The sequence below is a fragment of the Rhinoderma darwinii genome, chromosome 5 (genome assembly GCF_050947455.1).
Source record: "Rhinoderma darwinii isolate aRhiDar2 chromosome 5, aRhiDar2.hap1, whole genome shotgun sequence".
Lineage (NCBI taxonomy): Eukaryota > Metazoa > Chordata > Amphibia > Anura > Rhinodermatidae > Rhinoderma > Rhinoderma darwinii.
The window spans coordinates 93,571,687-93,598,443 of NC_134691.1; the positions used below are offsets into that span (position 1 = coordinate 93,571,687).

Below are 26,757 nucleotides of genomic sequence, written 5' to 3' on the forward strand. Positions count from 1 at the left end.
GACAACCGCAAAAAGTCTTTTTTTTAAACAATTTTAAAAAGCAAATGAGATCTACTTTCTATAATTGAAAACAACATCTTGATGAAAAAACACCAATGGCAGAGAGACATAATATCCATTGCTGGTGCCCTTCCCCCTCTCTGGGCCTTATTTAACAGCTTAGTTATACAAAATAATACTACAAAAAAAAAATACTCACCTTGAAAACCATGCTCTTCTATCGGAATCTGGCAGCCACCTTTCACTGCAATTTGCAAGTTCCGGGATGCCATTAATATGTCCCATGAAGGCTGCCATCAAGGCAGTACAGGTGGTACTGCTGTCAGAGACCTAGTCCAAAGAGTGGCACAGCCTCACCTATCAGCTGTCATCTGCTGACCTGTAGTCATTCCTTGGGTACTGCACTTTTTCTCTTATATTAAATGGACAGGAACAATTAGTTTCCTCCTTCCCAGGCACCCATTGCATATGTAGCATAATCCCTTCAAATTACATGGTCCATGGTCCTCTGTGCCTGAGGTAGGGGGTTATCTTTATTGGAAAATGATTGTGTTATTACCCCGGGTGTCCACCAAAAACCAAAAATACACAATAGGATCCAAGATGGAAGAAGTAGAAGGAGACCCAAGAGGCCCTGACGTTTTGCCTGCATGGAGCACAGATACCTCTGATGGCAGCCCTGTTTCCCAGTGAGCCCATGTCCAGCATAATGAGTTACACAACTAGATCTCCACAAAACTTAAAAATGGGGGAAAAAAGTATTAGACATTACTTTTTGTATAAATGTCCTATGAAAAACAAATGCAGACTCCTTTCCCTGTTGAACGACTGAGTCACAAAGCTTCACTTGCATGTATAGTGTTAGAACGTCACAGATGTGTACGTGGAGAATGTGGTGTAAATATATTCCACCGTTTATGAGTCACTGGTAATCACTGGCTTTATGGAAACAACATATGAATATCAGATTCAGGGTAAAGTTAGGTTACTACCTGCGGTTCAGCTATATAATGTAAAATGTCTATACACAATCATACATCATTGGAACATTTTTATCACATAATTAAATTTAGAACACACACATATATATTTCAGGAAAGGAAATGCTACAAGCAAACACTATGATTGGTAATAGGAGTAAGAGCAGATCTAAAAAGTATAACTCAAATGGTAGTGGACATTCTAACATTTTGGCTTGTCCCTTATGTTCTGTGTCCCTGTAAATTAAAGGACTAGCCCCTATATATCCCTGTCCAAACTTGTATTTCTGTACACATAATGCACATACAGTAGTATATATATATATACATATATATATATTTTACCATTTCTAGGACCCACATGCTGCAGGACATTTTTAATTACTGCCTTCCCATTTCTGTTATCACTGCTGGCAAATGGTAGGGGCAAACTTTTGGTGAGCAGTATAGTTCCCAGAAAAGTGTGTATATCTAGTTTGTTTAGTCTCTAGACTAGGTCTCTGGCACTAGGCCAACTATAGGTGGCTACCCTGTAAGTCGTTGTCCGACCCATCAAAGAGCCTTGAAAAATTATTAGAAATATCAGCAAAACCAGAGACACCCATCTGTAGACAACTGTTTCAGTTTTTGCTGCTTGTCAGTACAGAGTGGGGTACTGGCTGGCTGGGCAAAATGCCTTTGATTCAGCTCTCAGGGGTATTAATCCTCCTTGCGAAAATCCAGCTAATCTAGGGAGTCTTTTTTTCCCAGGGAACATTGCCTGTAAGCAGGGCCGGCTACAGGTTTATGTGGGCCCTTGGGCGACACAGACTTAGTGGGCCCCTTTGCGGGGAAACTCACAGTGGCAGTAAAATGCCAAAAATCGTCACTTTGTGCCACCATATAGACGTTAGGCCCTGTTTATGCCCCCATATAGAAGTTAGGCCCCCAGTTTGTACCCCAATAAATTTAGTGCCCTCTGTAGATAGTGCCACACAGCTCCCCTCCCAGGTAGTGCCACACAGCCCCCTCCTCCCAGGTAGTGCCACTGTCGGGGCAACCCCAGATCCATAGTCCCGGGCAGAGCACTACTAGCACTCTGCTTGGGAGTGGCGTAGCTAAAGGCTCATGTGCCCCGGTGCACAAATTCAGCTTAGGCCCCCTATCCAACACCACCAGACCCCTGCTCACGCCTGTGCCAAGCTGCCTTGCCCGACAGACCCCATAGCTGCCCCCACAGTATAAGGACCCCGCCATAGCTGCCCCCACACAGTATAATGCCCCCCATAGCTGACCCCCACAGTGCAATGCTTCCCATAGCGTCCCCCACAAAGTATAATGCTCTCCATAGCTGCCCCACACACAGTATAATGCCCCTGTAGCTGCCCCCACACTGTATAATGCCCCCCATAGCTGCTCCCACAGTATAAATCCACCACACAGTATAATGCCCCCCATAGCTGACCACCACAGTATAATGCTCCCCATAGCTGCCCACACAGTATAATGACCCCCATAGCTGCACCATACAGTATAATGCCCCCCATAGCTGCCCCATACCGTATAATGCCCCCCATAGCTGCACCATACAGTATAATGTCCCCCATAGCTGCACCATACAGTATAATTCCCCCAATAGCTGCCTCATACAGTATAATGCCCCCCATAGCTGCACCATACAGTATAATGCCCCATACAGTATAATGCCCTCCATAGCTGCCACATAAAGTATAATGCCCCCCACAGCTGTCCCATACAGTATAATGCCCCCATACAGTATAATGCCCCTCAGCAGCTACAATAGGACACACCTCCCATACCTAGTATAATGCCCCCATATGTACCTAATATAAAAATAACATAATTACTTACCTATCCCCGTTACCACGACGTGTGGAGGATCCTTCTCCTCCTCTGCACTGTGCTGTGAGTGACTCGTCGCAGACAGGCGCGATGTAGTGACGTCACTACATCGCGCCTGCCTGTGCCGAGCTGCTCACGGCACAGTGACTGCTGGAGCGAGGCTCCAGCATTCAACCCAACTGAATCTGCGTCTTGCGGATGCAAGCTTAGTTGGAGGCGGGACCAGAGCGGTCAGGCTGGGACACTGCTATGGTCCTGGCATCGCTGTCCATATTCACTGTCCATATATGGACAGCGATGTCAGGGGCTTTCCCAGAGACGGAGTCCCGGAGCAGAGCCGCTAACGCTCTGCCTGGGACTACTCTCCTACTTACATCTCTATCCATATATGGACAGCGATGCCTTAATGATGGCAGCATCAGCTGACGCTAGCCCTGCCTGTAAGACTTCCCACACCAGCTGGATCTTCGTGTAAAGGATCTGTCAGGCACAGCTTCGGGGTTAACTCCCTTAATTAATCAGTCAGCACCTGAATCTACATCCCTGAGACTGACTCCAGCTTCCACCACTCAGGCTGGCAGGCTTAGGAGTGGGAGAGCCTATCGCAGCCTGGCCAGACTCAGCTAGCTCCCGCCCTCTGTCTATTTATACCTGCATTTCCTGTTCCTCCTTGCTTGTTATTCTTTTTCGTGTGGTTTCCTGGCCCAGCTACAGCTCCTTCTATTTTGTTCCTGCTCCATACTGACCCAGGCTTACTGACTACTCTTCTGCTCTTCGTTTGGTACCTCGCACACTCCTGGCTTGACTCGGCTCGTTCACCACTCTGGTTGCTCACGGTGTTGCCGTGGGCAACTGCCCCTTTCCCTTGCTTGTATTCCCTTGTATGTTTGTCGTGTTTGTCGTGCACTTACTGAGTGCAGGGACCGCCGCCCAGTTGTACCCCGTCGCCTAGGGCGGGTCGTTGCAAGTAGGCAGGGACAGAGTGGTGGGTAGATTAGGGCTCACTTGTCCGTTTCCCTACCCCCCGGTCATTACATAATAACAAGCCCATACCTAGTCTACCCTGGTCCCTGACATCACTATGGACCCCCGTGAGACCCTGGCTCAGCAAATGCAGGGTCTCTCCCTACAGGTCCAGGCCCTGGCTCAGAGGGTCAACCAGCCTGATGCTACCTTGGTAGTTCCCCTCACCGCACCTCTTGAACCCCACCTCAAGTTGCCCGACCGGTTCTCAGGGGACCGGAGGGCTTTTCTCTCCTTTCGGGAGAGTTGTAGGCTTTACTTTCGTTTAAAGCCTCATTCCTCAGGTTCTGAGAGCCAGCGGGTGGGTATAATTATGTCCCGGCTCCAGGAAGGGCCCCAAGAGTGGGCCTTCTCCTTGGCTCCTGACGCCCCTGAACTTTCCTCCGTTGATTGTTTCTTTTCTGCTCTCGGACTTATTTATGACGAGACTGACAGGACTGCCTTTGCCGAGAGTCAGCTGGTGACCTTAAGTCAGGGTAAGAGACCTGTTGAGGAGTATTGCTCTGACTTTAGGAAGTGGTGCGTAGCTTCTCGGTGGAATGACCCTGCCTTAAGGTGCCAGTTTAGGTTGGGTCTGTCGAATGCCCTGAAAGACCTGCTAGTTAGCTATCCCTCTTCTGACTCCCTAGACCAGGCTATGGCTTTAGCGGTACGACTTGACCGACGTCTCAGGGAACGACAACATGAACGTTTATGTGTTTTCTCCTCCGACTCCCCCATGATGCCTCCCGAAGTTCCGTTGCTTCGTTCCTCCCCGAAAGACTCAGAGATACCTATGCAACTCGGGGCCTCCGTGTCGCCCTAACAACGTAGAGAATTCCGCAGGAAGAATGGTCTCTGCTTCTACTGTGGGGATGACAAGCATCAAGTGAACAACTGTCCTAAGCGTAAGAATGCAGCCAGAGAACTTCCGCGCCTAAGTGATCATCGGGGAGGTCACTTGGGCGCACAGGTATTTCCCGTAAATATGAAACGTAATAAAATCTTGCTTCCCTTTCAGGTCTCTTTTGGTGATAGGTCTGCTACCAGCAGTGCCTTCGTGGATTCAGGGTCTTCTGCTAATATTATGTCTGTGGAATTTGCTATGTCTCTTGCTATGCCTCTGATTGATTTGCCTAAACTTGTCCCGGTAGTAGGTATCGACTCCACTCCTCTTGCTAATGGTTATTTTACACAGCATACCCCTGTTTTTGAACTCCTTGTTGGCTCCATGCATTTGGAACAATGCTCTGTACTGTTGATGCAGGGATTATCGTACGATTTGGTTCTAGGCCTTCCCTGGTTACAGTTGCATAATCCCACGTTTGACTGGAATACTGGGGAGCTAACCTAATGGAGCCATTTATCGTGGAAGTTGACGCATCTGAGGTGGGAGTGGGGGCTGTCTTGTCCCAGGGTACCAGGTCCCTCACCCATCTCCGCCCCAGTGCCTACTTCTCCAGGAAGTTTTCGCCAACTGAGAGTAACTATGATATTGGCAACCGCGAACTCTTAGCCATTAAATGGGCATTTGAAGAGTGGCGCCACTTCCTGGAGGGGGCTAGACACCAGGTAACGGTCCTTACCGACCACAAGAATCTGGTTTTCCTAGAATCTGCCCGGAGGCTAAACCCGAGACAAGCTCGATGGGCGTTATTTTTTACCAGATTAAATTTTTTGGTTACCTATAGGGCTGGGTCTAAAAATATTAAGGCTGATGCACTGTCGCGTAGCTTCATGGCCAGCCCTCCTTCGGAGGAAGATCCTGCTTGTATTTTGCCTCCAGGTATAATCATTTCCTCGATCGATTCTGATTTAGTCTCTGAAATTGCTGCTGATCAAGGTTCAGCTCCCGGGAACCTTCCTGAGAACAAGCTGTTTGTTCCCCTGCAATTCCGGCTAAGGGTACTTAGGGAAAATCATGACTCCGCACTATCTGGTCATCCAGGCATCCTGGGTACCAAACACCTCATTACCAGAAATTATTGGTGGCCTGGGTTGCCTAAAGACGTTAAGGCCTACGTCGCCGCTTGTGAGGTTTGTGCTAGGTCCAAGACTCCCAGGTCCCGACCAGCGGGCTTACTGCGTTCGTTGCCCATTCCCCAGAGACCTTGGACACATATCTCCATGGATTTTATCACCGATTTGCCTCCATCCCAAGGCAAGTCGGTGGTGTGGGTGGTGGTAGACCGCTTCAGTAAGATGTGCCACTTTGTGCCCCTCAAGAAACTACCTAACGCCAAGACGTTGGCTACCTTGTTTGTCAAACACATCCTGCGTCTCCATGGGGTCCCTGTCAATATTGTTTCGGACAGAGGGGTACAATTTGTTTCATTGTTTTGGAGAGCCTTCTGTATGAAGTTGGGGATTGATCTGTCCTTCTCCTCTGCCTTCCATCCTGAAACCAATGGTCAAACGGAGAGGACTAATCAATCTCTAGAACAATACTTAAGGTGTTTTGTCTCTGACTGTCAATATGATTGGGTCTCATTCATTCCCCTTGCCGAATTTTCCCTTAATAACCGGGTCAGTAACTCGTCAGGGGTCTCTCCCTTTTTCTGTAATTTTGGGTTAAATCCACGGTTCTCCTCCGTTTCACCTGGTAGTTCCAACAATCCCGAGGTAGAGGTCGTCCATCGGGAACTGTGCACAGTCTGGGCCCAGGTTCAGAAGAACCTAGAGGCGTCCCAGAGCGTACAAAAAACTCAGGCTGATAGAAAACGTTCTGCTAACCCCCTGTTTATGGTCGGGGATCTGGTGTGGTTGTCGTCTAGGAACTTGCGTCTCAAGGTTCCGTCCAAGAAGTTTGCTCCCCGGTTTATTGGGCCGTATAAGGTCATTGAGGTCCTCAATCCTGTCTCCTTCCGGCTGGAGTTACCCCCGTCTTTTCGTATACACGACGTGTTTCATGCCTCCCTCCTTAAACGCTGCTCCCCGTCCTTGGCTCCCTCGAGGAGACCTCCTGTTCCCGTCCTCACCCCTGAGGGGGTGGAATTCGAGGTGGCCAGGATTGTGGACAGCAAGATGGTCCAAGGCTCCCTCCAGTACCTGGTCCATTGGAGAGGTTACGGGCCCGAGGAGAGGACTTGGGTACCCGCCCGGGATGTTCACGCTGGGGTATTGGTCAGGAGGTTCCACCTGCGTTTCCCCAGTAAGCCAGGTCCACTTAGAAAGGGTCCGGTGGCCCCTCATAAAAGGGGGGGTACTGTAAAGGATCTGCCAGGCACAGCTTCGGGGTTAACTCCCTTAATTAATCAGTCAGCACCTGAATCTACATCCCTGAGACTGACTCCAGCTTCCACCACTCAGGCTGGCAGGCTTAGGAGTGGGAGAGCCTATCGCAGCCTGGCCAGACTCAGCTAGCTCCCGCCCTCTGTCTATTTATACCTGCATTTCCTGTTCCTCCTTGCTTGTTATTCTTTTTCGTGTGGTTTCCTGGCCCAGCTACAGCTCCTTCTATTTTGTTCCTGCTCCATACTGACCCTGGCTTACTGACTACTCTTCTGCTCTTCGTTTGGTACCTCGCACACTCCTGGCTTGACTCGGCTCGTTCACCACTCTGGTTGCTCACGGTGTTGCCGTGGGCAACTGCCCCTTTCCCTTGCTTGTATTCCCTTGTATGTTTGTCGTGTTTGTCGTGCACTTACTGAGTGCAGGGACCGCCGCCCAGTTGTACCCCGTCGCCTAGGGCGGGTCGTTGCAAGTAGGCAGGGACAGAGTGGCGGGTAGATTAGGGCTCACTTGTCCGTTTCCCTACCCCCCGGTCATTACACTTCGCAAGATGGACCTGTACATGCCTAGAGAGCTCCATCAAAAGCATCTCACACATCCAACCAATATCCTGCTCTGTACCGACAAAGAGAAAGAACTCTAAAACAACTATCTAAAGATAGATGTCCCTGGTTTTGCTGATATTCCTAATCATGTTTAAGGCTATTTTATGGGTCAGACATTGACTTATAGGGTAGCAACCTATGGGTGGCACTATGGTTTCCGTTTGTCTCCGTTGTGCAGGGGTTCCGTCGTCTTGACGGAATCAATAGCGTAGTCGATGACGGTATTGTTTCCGTCAAAATGGCGGAACCCCTGCACGATGGAGACAAACGGAAACCATTAGCACCGGATCCGTCCCCATTGAAATTAATGGTGATGGAAACGGAAACCTTGTGTCAGTCAGGGTACCGCTCCGACGGAAAGCTCAGATGGAAAGCTCAGACGGAACTTTGTTATGGGACACTGGCGCAGATGTGAACGGAGCCTTAAAGGGGTTGTTCCATGAAGACAGCTCTTTGTGATGTCTATCATGAGGCCCTTCATTAGACAACCCATTTAGACGTTAATGGCTTTCTGACCGCCCATATCCTGTTTGCACATACTGCATGATACTAGGATGTGAACGGATGTTCTTCACTTTTATGGCAGATCATGCTGTTTGGTGCTTATTTTTTTCATTGCCCTTTTTATATCACCACTAGTTCATAATCATAGGAGTGGAGAAATCAATGCCTGCAACAAGATCAACACACTCATCTTCTGCTGTTGGTGCAAATATCCCAATGACCTGAATAGGCTAAAAGCTGCAATATTCCTGTCCATTCCAAAGCAGGCTTTACATATGCATTAATGGAAAAACAATGCTTAGACTTAATAGCCCCTCTTGAACCAAATGGACATTTTAAGGGATTCTCCACCTATATGTATTTTTAAAAGAACTTAGATTAATTTCGATTAATAACACAAGTATAGATGGGGAATGTCATGGCTTTATTCCTACACCTCTGTTTAACCCCTTCCCTGTTGTCAGCACCATGCAGTTTCAGCTAAAGACTGGTTGCCAGGAACACATTGCCTAACAGTTTAAGACATTTAAATGAGGTTGTCAGGCAGCAGATGTGTCAGGTCTTCACACGTTTTCACACATTTTTATATCTTTTACTGACACATGATTTTTGTAAAAAATTATTTATAAATTGAACTTGTGTTTTAGCTTACCTATATTCAAAAAACAATGCATGCAGTTTAGCTAGTTGAACCTACTAAGACTATACTAATCCATGGAAACTAGTATATTCAATAGTATAAGAGCAATTAATAAATATCTTCAAGCATACTTTATTAAATAATGGAGGATCTTATCTATTACTGCCACTCTTGACTTCAGGTACATTTTTATTTCCCTCATCTCACATAAACTTATCTTAAAATAGTCAAATAAATATTCAGATAATAGTATATAATATCATGGTCATATCTTGACATCTGTTCCCAGAAAATTAATAAATATGACCTCTCATAAAACTGGGCTGTTGTATCTGAGTCTCCAGACACCAATTATGTTCCAGCTCACAAAATGACTTTTTCATTAGAAATAAATAATCAATTAACATTTGTATCTCTTTCGTTAAATATTACAAATCCTTTGGGGTAAATAAGTTATAATTTTAAAAATGGCACAAAATGACAAGGAGAACGTTTTTTTCACCTTTCGGTGCCACCATTCTGAAGATTCAATGTTAAGAATTTGCTTTAGACAAGTTTACATGTTGAAAAATCTAAATATTTACTTGTCATAGAAAACGGAAGGATCAAAAAGAACAATTATAAAAAGATGGGGAGTTATGGCCTGCTTTACATAACAGCTACACTTTATTTTGTTCTCCATTGAGTGAAATAAAGTCTCATGCACATACAACCTTCTAGTTGTATGGAGGCTTAATACATCACCCATAGAAGTATATGCGGCATGATGTTGTACCTCAGCGTGGCTCCGTATAAAATTATAAATAAATAAATAATAAATTGTGGCGTTCTCTATCATATTCTCCATTAAAGCATTGTTTCTATGGGGGGGGAATAACCCCCTGGGCTCTGCCAAGTGCATAAGGTCAAACACTAATATACTACAGTAGGTATATCGTCAAAGAAGACTGATGTTTGAAAAAAAAAGTCCCAAAACCCCCCCATAAAAATGAACAACATGTAGCAGTAAACGAACAATATGAAATCATACCACCAATATGAATTATCACTTTTTTTTCTGAACAATAGAAAATACTTTTCTCGTTCATGGTTGATTGTTTTGTGCAGTTACAATGGACAAATATAATTGTTGGCATCACAACAATAATCTATAAGTATAATACTACTCATATACTAATTTTCTAGACTACTGAGAAACATGGGTAAATATAAAGTCAGTGAGCAAGATGTAAAGAAGTTTTGATGAGACTATGAATATTATTACATGTATTATATATATCCCAGTACATTTTTGGAGAACTGGAAATAATTTTTTGTGCTTAGAAAAGATAGAATGAACTTGGCGAGAGAATTTTGTGGATTAAGATCTCAAATGGGTTACTAAAATCGACACATATATGGTGATCACTAAGAATTACATTTATTAGATTTCGTTTTCCTGTTGACTATACTATTACTAGTTAGAAATGCTTTTAGTAATCTTCAAAAAAAACAGGTCAACCATTGAGAGAAACAAATAAAAAATAATACCAAGCAGGGAGAAGTGTAAATACAACTTATTGTATGCAGAAAAATAAATTTTTTTGATCGATATGTATTTGTTATAGCACATCCTTATCAATGTTTGCAAGGTTTTCATTACATTGAAGGTGAAAACAGAAGAAAGTATGAAAGAAAGAAGAAAGCAACTTATTATAGTATGTCAACTACAACCTGTCTGCTGTGTCAGCGCACCCCTACTTTTAAAATATGGGCGCGACGCAATGTAAAATATATGAGTTCTGATGGGATGAGTTATTGCCATGTGCCAATATCACATCCCAATGGGTAACTGGTGTTGCTATGTAAATTAAACAATAAAATATATTTAAAGATCTTATATAAAGTACAAAGCATATGCTTTTGTATTTTATTGATCTCCATGAATTATAGTTTACAATAGTTGGGCCTTTGTATTTTGTTTTTTTATTTTCTGATTGAACAACATTAGCTGTAACATAGCGGTAGTTTATTCTCTATGTCCATTGTAGAAAGCACACTCAGCATATTGCTATATGTAACATGTAATATATTGTTTTTATTTGTCTTGAATTTACCGCCCCATACTGTGTTGTGCTCACTATTGATGGTGCGGCTCTTAATTGCTGTTGCAAGTGGCCTTATAGAAAAACTGCAGCTGAGGCAGAAAACTACCGCTGAAAGATCAATAGGTTAGTGTAGAAGACAATGTCAAGCAGAAAATACAAAAAAATGGATATGTGTGTATATTTGGAGTCACCATTGTAGTGTGGAGAGTTGCCAGTGTCGGACTAGGGTACATTGGGACTACCAAAGGAAACTATTTTGAGTGTTCACTCTCCAGATGCATAGGAGAAGGACAGTAGTACTTTTAATTTCATGGGAAACTCTGTCTTTTTTATTTCCAACACTGAACTTAGATAAATAAGGATTGATAGGTGAATTGTGAAAAGTGGTAAACCCTAGAGTTTGTGATCCACGCGTGTTTGTCTTCTGCTGCACCTCATTTGTCCTCTTGTGTTTTGAGTTCTGTTTGTGTTAGAACTTGGGCATTCTGGACTTCTAGGGACCCAGTCTTATACTGATCGTTGCTGCAAAGATATGCTAGTCATAGAGTTACTATTTAGGCTATAAGGCTGTGTTCACACATCATGTTTAATTTGCAGTTTTGCAGTGAGTTTTGGAAAATCACGTCAAAACTGGGCCATTTTTCACCGCGATTTTCCAAAAAGGAACTAGACCGTGATGTGTAGATTACAAATCAGGAATTCACATAGGAAGAGTAAGACAAACAGACCTCCTATGGTAGCTACCTTTAATGAGTTCAGTCCAGAGGTGTCTACTATCATCAAGAAACACTGGAAAATCTTGGGTAACTTATATGGTTCTATCCCTGATTTCCAATTACCCACACTATTTACATATATGAGACCAAAAAATTTAAGGAACCAATTGGTGAAACCTTATATAGCAAGGGGGTCTTCGGTTGGACGGAAAGGTTGTATCCCATGCCTTTCTTGTGAAAGCTGTTCTCTTATGTGTAAAGGAGATACGTTTGTTCATCCTGGTACTGGAGTGAAATATAAAATAAGATAATTTTTTACCTGCAAGAGTGAATATGTTGTGTATATCTTACACTCACCCTTGAAGATACTGTATAAACAGAATTTGGAGCCTGATGAATACACTGATCATGTACAAGTTATCTTCGCTATGTTCCAGCGTTCATGACACATTTTTGTGGGTTCTGAATATTTGGTCCATAACATGTTTAATAAAACTGTAAAAAATATATATATTTTATCAAGGAGGTTACTTCCGAGTGTTTAAGGTCATTGATGTGGTGTTATGTAGAGGTCCATACATAAGCTATGTTGGTGATCCTGGATTGAGTGCCCTAGTTTGCAGTTTGGGGATTTATTGAATCCTCCCACTGCATGGGTACCTTTAGAAAGGACATATCTGACATTGTTGTCGGATCGGTTCCCCCTAGGGACTTTTGATCATGGCTATAGTATGGGACACTTTTTTTGATCCAGTTAATCCGGTTTCTAACCCAGGTCTAAACATTGCCCCTCATTGGGGTTATTTACAACTTTAGACACTCTGTGATAACTATATTGATTGTTTATAGATATCTTTTTCTGGTCAGCAATGGAGCTATTAGCATCCCGGGTCCATTATAGTCATGAGCGGGAGCTGTCAAAGACTTCATTGGATTGCACATGCGCGTGATTTAATTTTTCTCACGGGACGTGATGCGTTCTATCTAGGGTTACATCACAAGTTATACTCTGACCAATAGTATTGCAGGATTTACGGACAGGCGCAGTACAGCGTAGGGAACGCTGAGAGTGTATCACGGTGCTCCATGCGGTATCTAATTCTATTAGGATCCGGGGTGAGTGCTTATATATTTTTATCAATATTTGATATTTGTATATATAACACATGATTATACTTAGGGAAGTAATTATCCCGTGTCACTGATTCCACTGCACTGTATCACTATATTTATGACAACTACGCTATTGAAAGGTGTGTGCAATATTCATGTGAACATCATGATCTTACATTTTATATGATATAATGTTGTGTAAACGTTCACTTTGTGATTTTGTTATTAATGACATGTAAATTGTATAATGAGCTTGTAGCTCTATACATATATATATATATATATATATATATATATATATATATATATATATATGCACTCTATTGTCACTTTTTTTGTACGACATGAAAAAGCACCCATAGAGAGGGTGAAACGTTGTGGTGATGTTTGTTGAATAAACCTCTCATTTTTCTTTATTTGGAGTGCTGCTACCCCGTTCTTTTTTTTTTTGTACATATATATATATATATATATATATATATATATATGCTGCTTCCGTAATCCTCCCTAGCGTATATCATGCACAAACACTGCAGTTATCAATTCTGCAAGGATTATTATATATGGGTCAGGAAGGGATTTTCTCCCTGGCCCCCTAACCCTAATTCCTGTTCATCTGATCAAGAGATCAAAGAACTGACTTTACACCCAAGCTCAAAACCATTCAATCCAAGCAGAATGAGACGTGCCATTCACTTTAGTTCTGTTCAGCAGGTATTGTCAGATGCTTCTCTAGCTTTACATTCCTAAGCTTTACTAGCAAGTAAATGTATTAAATATCTTAAATACTCCTTCCTTATTCCTGTAATGGTTGCTGATCAGGATATCTCCTGATTTACCTACACAGGATTTATTCTTGAATAAGAAGTTTTCATCTATGGAATTTTACAGTCTAAAATATTTATGAATATTATGTAAGAAAACCTGCCTGACCAATAGCCCTCTGAACATTACAGATACTTACAATGATTTCCATGTATTATTTAAAATGTAATAGTGTCTGGAGAAAAAGTATACTACTGTGCTCTGCCTAGTGCAGCACCTGAGGGGTGGTGCTTGACACATTCAAAGAACACCAAAGACAGAATTCCTGTGTCAAGCCACACCCCCTCAGGCCCTGCACTAGGTATAATACAATGCATCAGTTATGCCCAGAGTGTTCCTTTAAATTGAAACTTTTTTTTATTGGAAAGTTCCTTTAAAATTGTGGGTGTTACAATGCACATTTAGGGTTAAGGGGAATTCTAATTTCCTGACCATTCTATCGACTGCTGTTGATGGTACCCAGTAGTAGAAAAACTCCAGACCTGTGGCTGTCATAAAATAACTTAGCCATGGTGAATATTTCTTTATAGAACAAGCGGAATGCGGTATTAGATTGCACCCATTCTGTATTGAGTCCTCTATTGTTACAGCTTTCCATTCTGTCTAATATAGGGGGTCCTTAGTAGGGGATCCCCTATGACTTCAAAGTCCCCTTATAGAGTAAAGTGAATAAAGTCAGCATTGCTCTTGAATATAATAGTAGCAATTCCACTATTAATGCTGCAAGTAATGTGGAGCTTCATGTCATTTTCTTGATTCCTGCACTAATACTACTGAAGTACCAGTAGTTTCCACTAGATGGATGTTTCCCATACGGTTTCACGTAACAATATTTTCTGCTGTAATTTAATTTAGTGAATTTATCGTTTTTTCTTATTTGCGCATAATCTGTGTGGTGTGGAAAGGCTCACTGCAGCAAAGGCATTTCTATGACAACTGCGGCCTAGATGCACAATGAAATAAAGACACAGCACGTTATTTAATGGCAGAGATATCGCACCACAGGTCAGCAACGTGAACCCCAGCAATCCCATGGATATTTTTCTGATGCTGCCGTAGATTGTCACCCTGATTATTCATTCTGTGTTCTTTCATACAACAACTGCAAATGTATGTGATTGTACGATGCCACAGAAGCGGTTCTTTGAAGAAACACATTGTCTTGTTTTGTAGATTATCTCCCAGGAAGAGCTCATTGAATTGATCTAAGTTCTTCTTTGAACGCTGTCACGGAAAGAACATTTTGTTGTTGTGATTGAAGAAGAAAAAAGCAAACAAGTTGTTTTACTTTTAGAAGGCGAAAAATAAGGTTGACGTCTGCTCATCTGTTTATCACCACTTCCATTGAGCTTTATTGGCAATCCCCAGAGTGTTATCTAACACCACGACGACCCAAACTGCTCATGATTCCACCTTACAAAATCTGCCGGTGATAACTTGATGGTACCGCGCCGCCTCATGTCCCAACGTTAAAAAGTATGGGAAAAAGATGTCACTTGTTCTAAGATAAGGAATCACTTCTAGCCGTAGATCTCTGAGTTGTGTGTTAACCTCTTGTGTGACGTTTTTTTATATTCTGTTCAGATTCTGGAAAGACTAGCTGACAACTAATATGGCCACCATTATAGTTCATACAATGGGTGGCAAATAACTGATGTATCAGTGTATTTCTAGTATCTTTCACTGCCCAAAACTGCCCCGTTGTTCTAAATAAATTTAAAGGGGTTACACAGGATTTTAAAATTCATGGCCTGTCCTTCATCATTATTAGATCGGTGGAGGTCCGACTCTCGGCACCCCCACTGATTAGCTGTTTGAAGGGACTACTGCACTAGTGTTAGTGCTGCAGCCTCTTCATTGTTCCAGGGACAACGCTGCAATACCAGGCACAGCCGCTACGAAAGTAGCGGCGTGTGCAAGAATGAATCAGATGTAAACAATGAAGAAGCTACGGCGCTCACACGAGCACTGCTGCCCTTTAAACAGCTGATGGGCAGAGGTCCCGCGTGTCAGACTCCTACCTATCTAATATTGATGGCCTATCCTAGGACAGGCCATCAATTTTAAAATCCTGGATAACCCTTTAAATTCATGTAGAACAACATGGCAGTTGAGGATATTATTTTCCAGGGTCCTCTGTCTAAGTGGTTATCTCCATTATTGGTGTACATGTCCATTGATCTCGTACTGTGTATGTCACTGACCTCTCCAGTGTGCATTTTTATTTAAGGAGAGAGAGACAATCCTCGAGTGTAGCTGATACTTCTGACAAGAGGCATATCTGGAAGCTCCTGGGCCCTAATACAAAATATGTAATAGTGCCCCCCAACTATCACATATCAATCATCGTACTGGTCTCCTGATATGGGGCTGTAGGACCGTTTGGGCCCATTCTGGCTCCACGGCCCAGGTGTGACTGGAAACCTCTACACCCTCTTTAGTTACACCCCTGCTACTGACATTGGCTTATCGCCTGGTACAATAAGGGTATGGTCACATGTGGCAGAAATGCTGTGGATTTTCCGTCTTGGTATGTGGGCGGAAAATACACAGCATAATGCATTACAGTAGCAGCAAAGTGGTTGAGATTTTAACAAATACAATCTACATGCTACGGAAATTCAGCAGCATGTCAATTTTTGTTGCAGATTTTACAGCATATTTCACTCTTCAATAAGAGGGATGAAATTCACTCTGAAATCTGCGGCAAATTCCACATCAAAATTTGCATGTGTAACGTGCAGATTTTTCTCCAGAATCACCACGGATTTGCAAAAAAAATACGCAGGCGTATTTTTGTCAGATTATTCCGCTACGTGTGAATGTACCCTTAAGTGGAAGTAGATTGGAAGTAGAAAATTAGTTATAGAAAACTTTTCTGGTTATATTCCAGGGAGTTTGAAATTGTAATATGCATTTAAATGGATGAGGTGGACAATGATACTGTATATCTGGCACATATTCTGTATTTAGTAGCTAAGGCCGTATATCCTTCTACTACTGATAATATCATGCATGGATTAAAACACTTTCCAAACACCGATTGTATTAAATAGAGAAACTGCATATGAATATATTGATGCTATTGTGCAGACAGTAGAAAATATATGCCTACGTTACTGGCACGGTATATGTGTCATCCGACTATACTGTATTCCTGTGTGTATCTAGTATTCATTGTATGTTCACTTGGTATTTGTATTGAATCAAGGTGATATTGTAGTGTATGTACAGTGCTTGTGAAAGTATTCACCCCTCCTTTGTGTCTTTCCTGTTTTGTTGCATTACAACCTTGAATTAAAATAGATTTTTGTGGGGTTCGTACCATTCGATTTACATAACATGCCTATTACATTAAAGGTGCAAAATATTTTTTACTTACTGTGACACAAACAATAATTAAGACAAAAAGCACAGAAATTTAATGTGCGTAAGTATTCACCCCCTCAAAGTCAATACTTTGTGGAGTCATCCTTTGCTGCAATTACAGATACAAGTCTCTTGGGATATGTCTCTCTTAGCTTACTACATCTAGACACTGGGATTTTTGCCCATTCTTCCAGGCAGAACTGCTCCAACTCCTCCAGGTTAGATGGGTTACGTTGGTGTAGAACAGTCTTCAAGTCATGTCACAGATTCTCAGTTGGATTGAATTCTGGGCTTTGACGAGGCCAATCCAAGACATTTAAATGTTTCCCCTTAAACCCCTCCAGTGTAGTTTTAGCAGTATATTTAGGGTCATTGTCCTGCTGGGAGGTGAACCTCTGTCCCAGTCTCAAATCTCTGGCAGACTGAAGCAGGTTTTCCTCAAGAATTGCCCTGTATATACTGCCTTCCATCTTTCCTTTAACCCTGAACAGTTGTCCAGTCCCTTACGATGAAAAGCATCCCCACAGCATGGCGCTGCCACCACCGTGCTTCACTGTGGGAATGATGTTCTTTGGGTGACGGGAAGTGTTGGGTTTGCACCACACAGTTTCCCATGATGACCAAAAAGTACCATTTTAGTCCCATTTGATCAGAGAACCTTCTTCCATGTGTTTGACGAGTCTGCCAAATGCTGTTTTGCAAACTCAAAACGTGTTTTCTTATGTGTTTTTATAAGCAATGTCTTTTTTCTGGCCACTCTTCCATAAAGTCGCACTTTGTGGAGTGTACGGCTTATAGTGGTCCTATGGACAGATACTTCTATCTCCGCTGTGGATCTTTGCAGCACCTTCAGTGATATTGTTGGTGTCTTTGTTGAATCTCTGATTAATGCCCTTCCTGCCCAGTCTGTGAGTTCTGGTGGTCGGAATTCTCTTGTCAGGTTTGTAGTTGTGCCATAGTCTTTCCATTATGTTATAATGGAATTAATATTGCTCCGTAGGATGTTCAAAGTTTAGTAATTTTTTTGGATGTTCAAAGTTTAGTAATTTTTTTTAAATCCCAGTCCTGATCTATACTTCTCCACAACTTTGTCTCTGACCTGTTTTGGGAGCTCCTTGGTCTTCATGTTTCTTGCTTAGTGGTGTTGTAGACTCGGGTCTTTCAGAACAGGTGGATTTACACTGACCTCATGTGACAGATCATGTGACTTTTTGATTTCACACAGGGGGGGCTTATTCAACTAATTATGTGATTTCTGAAGGTAATTGGTTTGACCAGACCATATTTAGGAAATTTAGCTCTTCCGTCTATATAATTACTGTATGTTTATTTTGCCTTCACTCTTCATCGTTTTTGGGCCCCATGGAATGTTATACAACAAGGCCTACATAAAACATACAACTTATAGTGTGGCATCAATTATTTAATACTGAACAGCTGATCAATGACCGCTGGATAATAGCAGTAACTTTTCTGAATATTAGAGGTTTCCTTATACTTGCAGCATTTTAAGACTTATCCTTCCTTTCTTGTAACATGTTATTTATATTTTATCCACTGAGGTTTTACTACAGATGTATTTTGATCCCTTTAATGGGTGGAAGTGTCATATAATTCTTGTTTGTAGTAGGTATAACTTGTAGGGCAAAAAAAATCACCCATGCCCATATAGCCTATTGTGGGCCTAATTTAAAAACTTTTAATGGACTGCTAGCTTTCATCTGGGTAGACATTACCCTCATAGGGGAGCACTCCATGTGAAAAAATCTGTGAAATTACACAGGGATCTATACATTGTAGTTTTGTATGCAAATAGACATACTGTTCCTTCTCTTACATGCTACATGACCAGTGATATATTCACCATAGTTTAACCCAGTATTGGTCGTAGGGGTTCCCTAATTGTTAATCAGTCTTTTTTAAGTGCACACCATTTACCACCACTCTCTGTTTTCTATCCATTAGCCAAACTCTTATCCATTCTCCAGTTCTTGAGTTGAGTTCTATCTCTAGTACTATTGAATCAGTTTATTATGAGATACCATATTAACGCATTAGTGACCACCAATACGTCTTTTCATGGCGGCCACTAATGGGCTTTATTCTGATGCATAAGCCTTTTTACGGCACTGCATCAGAATAGATAAACAGAGCAGGGAGCCGTTAAATCTCCCTGCTCTCAGCTGCCAGAGGTAGCTGAGGGCTGGGGGCATCCCTGCTCAAACAGGTGAGATCGATGTAAGTATCGATCTCACACGTTTAACCCCTCAGATGCGGCGCTCAATAGCGAGCGCCGCATCTGAGTGGTTTTGGAAAGAGGGAGGGAGCTCCCTCTCATCCCACTGACACCCAGTGATAAGATTGCCGAGTGTCTGTGTCTCAAATGGCAGCCGGGGGCCTAATAAAGGCCCCCAGGTCTCCCCGTAGTAAATGCCTGCTAGGCAAAAGTATTGCAGTGTATTATAATAGCGATCGGAGGATCGAATATTAAAGTCCCGTAGTGGGACTAGTAAAAAAGTTTAAAAAAAGTTTAATAAAGTTAATAAAAAAAAATGTGAAAAAAAATAATGAAAAACCCACTTTTTCCCCTTACAAACTGCTTTACTATTAAAAAAACTAAATAAAGCAAAAAAGTTACACATATTTGATATTGCCGCATCCGCAACGACCCCGACTATATAGCTATTACATTATTTAACCCGCACGGTGAACGCCATAAAAAATAAAATAAAAAACAATGGAAAAATTTTTGTTTTCTGTGAATCCGGACTTAAAAAAAATGTGATAAAAAGTGATCAAAAAAGCATCTACTCCAAAATGGTACCAATAAAAACTACAAGTCGTCCCGCAAAAAAAAAACCCTCATACAACTGCATCGGCGGAGCAATAAAAAAGTAATGGCTCTTCAAATATGGAGACAGAAAATCAAATAATTAAAAAAAAAAGCGCGTTTTTACTGTGTAAAAGTAGTAAAACATACAAAATCTATACAAATTTGGCATCGTTGAAATCGTAAGAACCCACTGAATAAAGTTATTGTGTTATTTATACCACACGCTAAACGGCGTCAATTTAGGATGCAAAAAAGAGTGGCAAAATTTCCGTTTTTTTTCTATTCTCCCCCCCAAAAAAAGTTAATAAAAGTTAATCAATAAATAATATGTACCCCAAAGTGGTGCTATTAAAAAATACAACTTGTCCCGCAAAAAACAAGACCTTATACAGCTATGTCGACGCAAAAATAAAAAAGTTACATCTCTTGGAATGCGACGATGGAAAAACGTAGAAAATACCTTGGTCATTAAGGTTTAAAATAGGCTGGTCACTAAGGGGTTAAATTACTCCAGGTTTGGGCTACATGGTGACACAAGGTCACTCACGATTTGTGTTGAAATCACAGTAAGCCCACAAATAACTTGTAATCAGCGCAGTACAAACCCTGTCAGATTCCTGGTGATGGGGGCAAGGTAACTTGCAATTTTTTTTCCCTTTAGGTAGCATTGAGGTTGCAATTTTACAGCAATTTGTGTTTGACTGTATAGTCCTAATCTAAATGTGCAATATCCACTGATCCACATTGATCATTTACCGTAGTTATGGCCATTTACAGACTGTAAACTGCCATAATCTCACTACTATAATCTGCACAATATTATTCTTTTCAGCTGAGATCTCTGACTTTTTCAGTTAACCCAATTTTACAGTAGCGTGATTAAATAATTTTAACGTAATCTGTAAAAGGGAAATAGAATTGCAAGTTTTATGGGAAGCAACAATACCAGTTTAATGCTGTTTCCTGGAAATGACATATTATTATCCTTTGCGACAAAATGCATTCCTTCCATTGAGTGCAGACACACCATGTATAACCATGTATAATACACCATGTATAATAGGAGTCTTTGAACTGGAGTACTGTCACATTTTGTGTGTGTGACTTTAATCAAACTTTAGAAGAAAAAAGTTGATAAAAATTCAGCTTATTCCACAAGATTTAGAAATGCAGCTATAGTTATGTCAGCTGCTATCTACAGATTATACAGACATTATATACACTATAATAGCCACAAATCACTCTCAATAAAAAGGTCAAACGACTACATAACTTAATAATACTCAAGGCAATGAGAGAAACAGAAAGGAAATTACCTAATAAAACCATCAAAAGAAAATGATGTTATTCCATTGATTAAATCGAGTTCTTTTTCTAGCACAGATGTTTATGTTAACCTGGTTTTGTTAAGACTTCTCAGCATATCATAAACATGGATATTATGTCTTGATGCAAAAACAAAGAAACAAGAAGCATTGATTTTCTATGCACTTCTGTTTTATGCAACGACTCATTACAGGTAGATATTAAAATGTAGACAGATATGAAAAATGACCTCATAGTCTGTGCATGGGACCTCATTTATGTATACATGAAATAAGTCACATCATTGGCGTTTTTCAGCATTTTCTCAAAGTATCAAAAAGTTTTTGTTCGAAATTTTTTTTATTTAGGGGACACCATCTGGATATTTTTTTTTTAAAGAAGACACATCTCCTTTGATGTTATGAGGCTTCAGTCCATCCATTTTACCAAGTTAACCCAAGTTGGTTCTTGGACTTAGGTAACAGGGTCATAATGAATGGGGTAGGACTTGTTAGAAATATGGTGGTGCGAGGGGTAAAAGTGTACAGAGTACTCTGAAAATATTGACAGTAACTACATATCAGCTAATAATACATCATATTCCAATTACAACAAGGAGCTATGTTAATTACCAATTGTCCAATTGTAGCTTTGGGGCACCGGACATTTGGACCTTCTTAGGGTATGTCCACAGCGAAAATCCACAGCGTAATACAGTAGCAGCAGAGTAGATAAGATTTGAACAAATCTCATTCGCACGCTGCGTAAAAATACAGAAATTGACTTGAAGTGCGTTTTTTTAGTCCGCAGCATATCAACTTATACTACGGAATCGCTGATTGCGGGTTTTTCCCATTGAATTCAATTGGGAGGTAAAATTTGCAACAAAATAGTAGATGTTGCGATTATTGCGGCGGGAAAGCTGTGATTCCGTCACAAAAATCGCAACTCAGAAAGAAAAAAAAAAGATTATACGTAGGCCTCATGCACACAACCGTGCAAGTTATTAACTGTTTTTCGGCTTATTTTTTACGCAGCGTGTGTTTAAATCTCATCGACTTTGCTGCTACTGTATTGCGCTGTGGATTTCCCACAATGAAATACGTTGCGGAAAATCTACAGTGTTTACGCTACGTGTAGACATACCCTTATAGTGACTAGTCCTTCTGACGTCCTGCATCCCGACTTCCTGGGATGATGTTTCATCACATGTGACCGTTGCAGCCTATGATTGGCTGCAGCAGTCACATGGGATCAAACTTCATTCCATGAGGCCGGACTACAGGACATCAGAGCAGCGCATTGCCTTGACTACGGGTAAGTATAAGCTTTTTTTTACATGCTGTTTTCAGCAGCAGACCTTCCGGCTGAAAAACACGAACACGGTCGTGTGAATTAGGCCTAAGAGGTGTACTTAGAAGCTCCTGGGCTCCAATGCAAAATCTACAACATTCCTCCTACCTACCATGTGCCATCTATAATGCTGATGTCTTGTAATAGAGGTCTGGTAGAGGTCCCTTTGCCCACCACCACCCTCAGGTTCCAGGGCCTGGGTGTAACTGCTACCTCTGAACCTGCTACAGCTATGCCCCTGTTGTCAGTAAATTTGCACCAATATCTGATAAAAAAAAAACTGCAGTATAATTCCTACCACATATTCACATGAACGTTCACACTTTTGGTGGCATTTCAAGAAATCAAAATGAAGAAATGAGTAATGTGCAGGTACATTATTGGATATCAGTGAATAGCGCAGGTGGTTGTTAGGGATCTGGCTTAAATCAGTAACATTGTGTACATACATGTGTAAACTTTGGATGAATTGCATTGCCTCTCAGGAGACCTTTATCTATCTAAGGCCCCATGCACACGACCGTAAAAACTCTCCGTAATTGCGGACAATAATACGGTCCACAATTACAGACCCATCCAGTTCTATTGGCCGCGGACACTTTTCCGTATCGCTATGGAGGAGTGTCCGTGCCATAGAACTGTGCTGGGAATTATGGAGCGTGTATGTTTTTTCATGTTTTACAGGCCCGAAAATGCAGGTGGCCGTCGGCGGCCGGCCATGCCCGCAATCGCGGGCCGTGATTACGGGCACGGCCATGTGCATGGGGACTTATACTGTATATCTAGCCTGTGAGAGTCTTCCTATCATCACTGTTTTGTGGTATATAAAGTTGCAGAATTTCTAGCCCATTTCTTCCAAATACCTGGCGGGTTTATCTATAATATATATGCATAGGGTCAGGATTCTTTGTATATACTTGTAGCCTAATAGCAGTATTGACCCAATATAATCTATATTTATTCATCCAATAGTACTGTTATTTCCCTGAATGGGTCTATTGACACTTGATATATGATCTAATGATGCTGATTATGATCAAATCAATTCTGTGCATGCAAGTTTATAGATTATTTTACTAAAAATTCTGCTTTTAACATTTCACAGTTAAATCTCTGTATAAAGCTTTTTTTTCTAGTTTCTTTTATGCAGTTTTTGCTTCAGTCTTTTTGCACTAATTTATATTTATGTCACCTTGTTTGCCCCATTCATATCCAAATTACGCTGGTTGCCATTGGAAACAGACAGCAGTTTCTCTCAACTTCACAAATGTCATTTGAGCTTCACTGCTCTCTGGTAACAGGAGACCTACAGAATTCTAAATTTAAATATGAACATAGAAGAAAACATCAAGTAACTCATCATGTAAATCACTAAGGTTCACATCTCGTTTTTACTCTACGTCTGACGTGCACGTTTTGACATGAAAAACCAGTGTCAAAACGTGTACCACAGCGTATACATTGATTCCTATGGTCACAACGGATGCCAAACAGTCTAGTTTGTGCATACATTTTGTGTGCTTACGTTCTATCCATTTGTTTTCCAAGTCCTGAACAGTATAGTGTACTACGCTTTTCTATACCTTTTTAAAAACGTATACCACACATAATACAGTAAGAAAACTAAAGCTTGCTGTATTATTTACATGTATTTTAACTCTGTTAACTCAAAAGCAGTTGTCCTTTAAATTATATTTCAACAGTCACTGTCAGGGTGGATTCACACGCAGCGTTTTTCCTGGTACTTTCTTCCGCATTTTTCGCAGCAAAAAATGCTGCGACCAGATGTTAGCTTGAAGTCAATTGGGAAATATTAAACACCCTACAAACATGGTGTTTTTTTAGGTGGCGTTTTATTTATTTGAACTTGCATTTTTTGGTATAGTGGTGTTTTTCCAAAATCGCAGCAAGGCCGGCTTAGCGTCTTTTGCATCATTTAGTGGCGTTTTTGTCCCATAGACCTCCGTACTTTTTTTTCTCTTTAAAAAAAAAATGCACATGTCAATGTGTGTTGTGTTTTTTTATGGTATTTTTGGTGGTGTTTTTTCCAGAATTTTTTTTTTATTGAACAGAGGAATTTTTGCATTACATTATCTTTGAATCACATGAATTTCACCTAAAAAAAATGCAGGTAGTAAACAGAAGTATTAGCATAAAACACTGACAAAATGAACATAAAAAAACAAAACACATTTATTATTTTACTAAAAAAACTTTTTTTTAGATATGTTTTTTTTTAGGAGGCCTGATCAATGTTTTGGAGGGACTCTGACCATACAGAAAATGATTTCAGGTCGGTGCAGTCTCCTTGATGTAATACTGGCATACATCAAACAAACAAAGAAAAGTATAAAATCCAACAAAAATCTAAGGATTCATATTCGTATTGCTGTCTTGTGCAGTTTTGTCATGCTATAAGACTAGCTTGCAGATAAACAGACATTCTATATGTACATATGTAAATGTTTATCTATCTACTCTCTGTTTAGTTTGTAGCGTACGATTAAACTGAAGTGTTTTGTATGTTTTTATTGTACTTTATAATCGTACATCTCCCTCCTGCTGATCCTTTATCTCTCTTTCTGTCCTAGGATGGCGTGGGCATTGAGGAAAAGTTGTCCTTGAGGAGAGTAGCCGTGGTGGAAGATTTCTTTGACATTATTTATTCAATGCATGTGGAAACAGGACCTAATGGAGAACAGATTAGGAAGCATGCTGGCCAGAAGAGGACTTACAAAGCTGTAAGTGGATGTCTTGTTCCTTTTGTGTTTCTGGGGAAGGATTGTAGAATTTATATAGTGAGGATTAACTTCAACAATGGTAGACACTGCAGTCTTGATCCAGATAAGAGAAAGGGGCTCCACAGGTAAAATAAAAGCAGGGAACTGCCTGTCTCTATAGTAGCAAACAGTCTAAATACAGATTGACAGAACAACATAGAGCATAAATTAAAAAAGGAAAAAATTCTTATTGTCTTTCTACATTAGTGGCTTGGGCCAGAATCAATGGGATCTGCCAACAATCCAATGGTTTGGGTGCCACCACAGGGGTGGCAGATCTCGGGGGAAACGAAGATCAGCATGTTGTTTTTTAATGTCCAATCTTTTTGTTCTGAGATAAGCCGTTGTCAGCGGTGTCTGGTCAAAGCTTGTCTCCCATCCCCCATCAAATGGGAAGGTCAAGTGACATCACTGTCCACGTATATGGGCATTCTTATGTAGCCTCTTTCTCAAATAGTAGTTATTCAAAATGTAAAGGGCCTCTCTGGAATAGTATCTCTAGTTTACTGAAATGATCACAATATGTATGTAAAGTTTCTAATGTACATTCTACAGCAATTTGGTTCCCAAGAGCAAATTCAATGGATTGCAGCTAGGCACAGCACTGTTTTCTGTATTCAGCACATCCATGGATGTGGAGTATATATATATAGAACTCTGTGTACACATTCATCACATCAATAGATATGATAGATGTAAGTAAAGACATGAGTGCCTATTACTGCCGTCCCAGGGATCCATTCTCAGATTAACTTTTTGTTTAGTACAATTTTGGAAAACCCCTTTAATAAATTTCGACTAAGGAAAAATATACAAGTCAAAGAATAATAATGGAAACTTTACAGTCCTTTGCCTTTTGCCATCTCAAAATATTATTTGCCAACATTTATATAACTTAAAGGGTAACTAAACGTTCAACAAACTTCTGACATGTCATAGTGACATGTCAGAAGTTTTGATTGGTGGCGGTCCGACTACTGAGACCCCTACCAATCGCTAAAACGAAGCGGTAGAACCACTCATGTGAGCACTGAGCCGCTTTGTTTTTGTTCGGCTTTTTTGTACACCGCTACAACGGCTTTCCAGAAAAAGCCGAACAGAAACAAAGTTGCTCAGTGCTCACGCAAGCTCTTTTGCTGCTTAATTTTAGAGATTGGTGGGGGTCTCCACCAATCAAAACTTTCGACATTTCACTATGACATGTTAGAAGTTTTTTGAACGTTTAGTTACCCTTCAAGGTATATAAATGTTGGCAAATTATATTTTGAGATGGCAACAGGCAAAGGACTGTAAAGTTTCCATCATTATTCTTTGACTTTTATTATTTTTCCTTAGTCGAAACTTATTAAAGGGGTTCTCCAAAATTATACTAAACAAATTTGTTGAACGTTTAGTTACCCTTTAATGTATTCCTTATAAACTCTTAGTCATTTTCCTGCTGAGGAGTCATCGACTGAAATGTATTCTTTTCGGCAGCTGAAGACAATACATGGTAGTTTATCGATTTTAATGATTTGAACTATAATTTTCTTGTAATTGAATTATCTATTGTTTAGAAATGAATCAGCTTGA

At 41.0% G+C, this 26,757-nt stretch overlaps 1 protein-coding gene across 6 annotated transcripts in view; it reads left to right on the forward strand.

Annotated features, from left to right (window-relative positions):
• Window positions 1-26,757, forward strand: part of NOL4 (nucleolar protein 4) — a 270,953-nt gene that overhangs the window by 95,497 nt on the left and 148,699 nt on the right. For 5 of the 6 annotated variants that reach the window (XM_075826292.1, XM_075826296.1, XM_075826291.1 and 2 more), the window contains exon 2: window positions 24,997-25,146. In XM_075826292.1, coding sequence (XP_075682407.1) covers window positions 24,997-25,146 — 150 coding nt within the window. Of the gene's footprint in view, window positions 1-15,000; window positions 15,022-24,996; window positions 25,147-26,757 lie in introns of those variants that run through there. The other variant, XM_075826297.1, reaches the window with a different exon arrangement.